Source organism: Rutidosis leptorrhynchoides, chromosome 3 (assembly GCF_046630445.1).
Source record: "Rutidosis leptorrhynchoides isolate AG116_Rl617_1_P2 chromosome 3, CSIRO_AGI_Rlap_v1, whole genome shotgun sequence".
NCBI lineage: Eukaryota > Viridiplantae > Streptophyta > Magnoliopsida > Asterales > Asteraceae > Rutidosis > Rutidosis leptorrhynchoides.
Window position 1 is genome coordinate 235,749,168 of NC_092335.1, and position 5,453 is coordinate 235,754,620.

Consider the following 5,453-nt stretch of genomic DNA (forward strand, 5'->3'; position numbering starts at 1 on the left):
CCAAATGTTTCCAAAATCAATAACACATGCTCGTAGCATGTCTTCCAGTGTTTGTATCGCCCTTTCACTCTGCCCATCAGTTTGGGGATGATTGGCAGTACTCATGTCTAGACGAGTCCCCAATGCTTGTTGCAACGTCTGCCAGAATCTTGAAACAAATCAGCCATCCCTATCAGAGATAATAGAGACTAGTATTCCATGTCTGGAGACGACTTCCTTCAAGTATAGTCATGCTAACTTCTCTATTTTGTCATCTTCTCTCATTGGCAGAACGTGTGCTGATTTGCTGAGACGATCGACTATTACCCAAATAGTATCATAACCACTTGCAGTCCTTGGCAATTTAGTAATGAAATCCATGGTAATGTTTTCCCATTTCCATTCCGGGATTTCAGGTTGTTGAAGTAGATCTGATGGTTTCTGATGTTCAGCTTTGACCTTAGAACACGTCAAACATTCTCCTACATATCTAGCAATATCGACTTTCATACCCGGCCACCAAAAGTATTTCTTGAGATTTTTGTACATCTTTCCCGCTCCGGGATGTATTGAGTATCTGGATTTATGTGCTTCTCCAAGTACCATTTCTCTCACATCTCCAAACTTTGGTACCCAAATTCTTTAGCCCTATACTGGGTTCCGTCTTAACAAATATTAAGATGTTTCTCCGATCCTTTGGGTATTTCATTCTTCAAATTTTCCTCTTCTAAAACTCCCTGTTGCACCTCCTTTATTTGAGTAGTAAGGTTAGTACGAATAATTATATTCATAGCTTTTACCCGCATAGGTTCTCTGTCCTTTCTACTCAAAGCGTCGGCTACCACATTCGCCTTCCCAGGGTGGTATCGAATCTCAAAGTCGTAATCATTCAATAACTCAATCCACCTACGCTGTCTCATGTTCAGTTGTTTCTGATCAAATATATGTTGGAGACTTTTGTGGTCGGTATATATGATACTTTTAACCCCATATAAGTAGTGCCTCCATGTCTTTAATGCAAAAACAACAGCGCCCAATTTCAAATCGTGAGTCGTATAATTTTGCTCGTGAATCTTTAATTGTCTGGACGCATAAGCAATTACCTTCGTTCGTTGCATTAATACACAACCGAGACCTTGCTTTGAAGCGTCACAATAAATCACAAAATCATCATTCCCTTCAGGCAATGACAACATAGGTGCCGTAGTTAACTTTTTCTTCAAAAATAGAAATGCTTTCTCTTGCTCATCCTTACATTCAAATTTCTTCCCTTTATGCGTTAATGCAGTCAAGGGTTTTACTATTTTGGAAAAATCTTGGATGAATCTTCTGTAGTAGCGAGCCAATCCTAAAAATTGTCTTATATGCTTCGGAGTTTTCGGGGTTTCCCAGTTTTCAACGATTTCAATCTTTGCCGGATCAACCTAAATACCTTCTTTGTTCACTACGTGACCGAGGAATTGAACTTCTTTCAACCAAAATGCACACTTTGAAAACTTAGCGTACAGTTTTTCTTTCCTCAAAAATTCTATCACTTTTCTCAAATGTTCTTCGTGCTCTTGATCATTCTTTGAATAAATAAGTATGTCATCGATGAAGACAATGAAAAACTTTTCAAGATATGGTCCACACACTCGGTTCATGAGGTCCATGAACACAGCTGGTGTGTTAGTCAATCCAAACGGCATAACCATAAACTCGTAATGACCGTAACGCATCCTGAAAGCAGTTTTCGGAATATCATCCTCCTTCACTCGCATTTGATGATACCCAGAACGTAAATCAATCTTCGAATAAACTGACGAGCCTTGTAGTTGATCAAATAAGTCGTCGATTCTCGGTAGTGGGTAACGGTTCTTGATGGTAAGGTTGTTCAACTCTCGGTAGTCGATACACAACCTGAATGTACCATCCTTCTTTTTGACAAACAAAACAGGAGCTCCCCACGGTGATGTGCTTGGTCGAATGAAACCACGCTCCAAAAGTTCTTGTAATTGACTCTGTAATTCCTTCATTTCGCTGGGTGCGAGTCTGTAAGGAGCACGAGCTATTGGTGCAGCTCCCGGTACAAGATCTATTTGAAATTCAACAGATCAATGTGGAGGTAATCCCAGTAATTCTTTCAAAAATACATCGGGAAATTCTTTTGCGATGGGAACATCATTGATGTTCTTTTCTTTGGAATTGAATTTCTCGACGTGTGCTAGAACGGCATAGCAACCTTTTCTTATTAGATTTTGCGCCTTCAGGTTACTAATAAGATTTAACTTCGCGTTGTTCTTTTCTCCGTACACCATTAAGGGTTTTCTCTTTTCGCGCATAATGCGAATCGCATTTTTGTAACAAACGATCTCTGCTTTCACCTCTTTCAACCAGTCCATGCCAATTATCACATCAAAACTCCCTAACTCTACTGGTATCAAATCAATCTTAAATGTTTCGCTAACCAGTTTAATTTCTCGATTCTGACATATTTTATCTGCTGTAATTAATTTACCGTTTGCTAATTCGAGTAAAACTTTTTTATCTAATGGTGTATCCTATCATATACATGCGTTCTCCGTTGTGCAGGCTGCTTTCGTCATGCATAAGCCCTGAAGGCCGCCTAGCGCTTAAACCCTGACTGGAGAACGTCACATCCAGCGCATATTTCGGATCACGAATAATAGAACGTATCATCATCTAACACGTGTCCCCGAACAATCCAGTAGATCTATCACTATAAATAGACCCCTTGAGTCGTCATTTTCCACATTCAGACATTCTGACAACTTGTGAGCAGAGATTTCACCTTTCTCTCTCACATAGTACTTTCTCTCACTAGAAGTCATCCGGCTAGTAGCTCAGCGCTCAGCGGACAAAAGATTGATTAAGCCACCCCACAAGTTTAATATACTTGTGAATCGGGTCTGCAGGGATTATTTCCCGAGGGTAAACATCAATCGGCCACACTCTCCCATTCTTAGCTAGATACTTCTAGTATTGTGCTGATACACTAAGCCTTACCTCATAAGGAAATAGGTATCAACAATGGCGCCATCTACTATCAAAATGAATCATCTCACCGATACTAACGAAGAAGGCAAGGGTAAAGAATTAGTACCCATAGGTGTAGGCATGATACATCCATGGAAAACTGGACAACGGAGGAAAGCAGAGGTGTTGGAAGATTGGAAGGAACAATTAATATCGTTTCCTTCTATGTTTAACACAAATCCATCCGATGGTCCAGTGGTTATAGAAGCACGAGTTGCTAATTGCATAATACAAAACATTTACACTAACACAGGAGCTGGAGCAGATATTATGTATGAACATTGCTTCGTACAGCTTCCCAAAGATGTGCAAGAAAAAATGAAGGAAACATATGTGCCGTTGGCAAGTTTTACAGTGAATCGTCTTAGTTTGAAGGAAGTATTCTTCTTGAAGTAGTCTTGGGCAAGCCTTAATGACGTTTGGGGCTGTGACATTGAGTTCCTGGTAGTTAAAGAAAATTCACAATACAATATAATTTTGGGAAGAACTGCCTTAATGACGTTTGGGGCTGTGACGTCAACTATGCACGGCATGATGAAGTTTCCTACGCCTGGTGGAATAGCAACGTTGTATGCAGAACGGCAGAAGTCAATTGAGTGTTCTCAAGTGACCAAAGCAATAATTAAGCCAATAATACATGATGATGGGTCAATCTCACCAAATCTACAATTTCCGGATCAAAAAATCATAATTGGGCACACGTTATCTACAGCATGTAAAGAAAAGTTGTACAACATTTTGGCAACAAATTTAGACGTCTTTGCATGGCAACCGTCTGATATGACCGGTGTCCCAAGGGAAATTGAAGAACATAGGTTAAATGTGAACCCTAATATACATCCTGTTTGTCAAAAGAAGCGTGGTATGGCGCCAGATACAAGTAAATTCCTCAGTGATGAGGTACGAAGTTTAGTGGATGCCGGAATCCTGTGAAAAGTTAAATATCAGACGTGGGTTGCAAATCCAGTCACGTTGAGAAAGCCGGACAACTCATGGTGGATGTGTGTCGATTTCACAGATATCACTAAAGCATGCCCAAAGGATAATTATCCTTTACTGAAATTGATTGAAAGGTTGAATCATTGGTAGGATATTGATTTAAATGGTTTTTTAGATGCAGCTAAGGGGTATCACCAAATACCTATGGCCTTGAAAGATGAAGACAAAACGGCTTTTCACACGACGGAGGGCATATTGTATTACATGAAAATGCCTTTTGGCCTGAAGAATGCAGGAGAAACATATCAACGACTTATTGATATGGCATTTAAGGATCAAATTGGGCGAAATTTTGAGGCTTATGTCGATGATATAGTCATAAAAAGTCATACTGAAGAAAAAATGTTAAGGGATATACAAGAAACTTTTGCATCCTTGCGAAAAATCAATATGAAGTTAAATCCTAAAAAGTGTACGTTTGGCGTAGAAGAAGGAAAATTTTTAGGCCATATTGTTACAGAACGAGGTATCAAAGCTAATCCTAAGAAAATTTAAGCAATTGAAGACATGAAGTCACCGGCCAACAAGAAAGACGTTCAAAGATTACATGGATGTTTAGCAGCGTTAACAAGATTTTTGTCCAAAGCAGCTGAAAAGTCTCTTTCATTCATGAAGGTGTTAAAAAGTTGTCTAAATAAAAAAGATTTTATATGGACGGCGGAGGCCGAAAATGCATTCCAAGAGGTCAAGCAATTGTTGAAAACGTTACCTACGTTGATAGCACCAAAGGATGGGGAGATTTTGATTTTGTATTTAGCTATCTCAAAAGAAGCAATTAGTTCTGTCTTAATCGCAGAACGAAACGACGTGCAAATGCCCATATATTTTGTTAGCAAAGTATTGCAGCTCAGTGAAACGAATTATCCGCCACTTCATCGCATGGTTTATGCTCTTGTGCATACTGTACGACGTTTACGAAGGTATTTTCAAGGTCATCCAATCTTGGTGTTAACAGATCAACCGTTGAAGCAAATACTCTGTCATCCAGAATCATCTGGCCGTCTAGCGAAATGGGCCATTGAGTTGGGGAATATGAAATCAATTTTGCTCCCCGAAATGCAGTTAAAGGACAAATATTGGTATATTTTCTTCTGGAAACAAAAGAAAAAGTGGAGCATGACAATAAAATGGTACCACAACAGCATGTTTGGGAATTGCACACTGATGGGGCCTCCAGTGAAGAAGGAACAGGTGCAGGACTCGTTCTGACAAGTCCAGATGGAGAAGAGTATACTTATGCATTGAAATTTTGTTTCTATGCGTCCAACAATGAAGCAGAATACGAGGCATTACTCTCTGGCTTGCGCATAGCATTGGAAATGGGCATCACAAACCTAAGGGCATATGTTGATTCTCAAATTGTGGCCCATCAAGTTAATGGAATGTTTGATGCAAGAGATACATCAATTAGGCAATATGTAAAGTTGGTAGAAGCAATC

At 39.6% G+C, this 5,453-nt stretch overlaps 1 protein-coding gene across 1 annotated transcript; it reads left to right on the top strand.

Moving 5' to 3' along the window:
* The first annotated feature begins 4,521 nt into the window (after nt 1-4,521).
* On the top strand, nt 4,522-5,036 carry LOC139900879 (uncharacterized). The gene is made up of 2 exons (XM_071883630.1): nt 4,522-4,934; nt 5,003-5,036. The coding sequence occupies exons 1-2, from the start codon at nt 4,522-4,524 to the stop codon at nt 5,034-5,036; spliced, it is 447 nt and encodes a 148-aa protein (XP_071739731.1).
* The last annotated feature ends 417 nt before the right edge of the window (nt 5,037-5,453 follow it).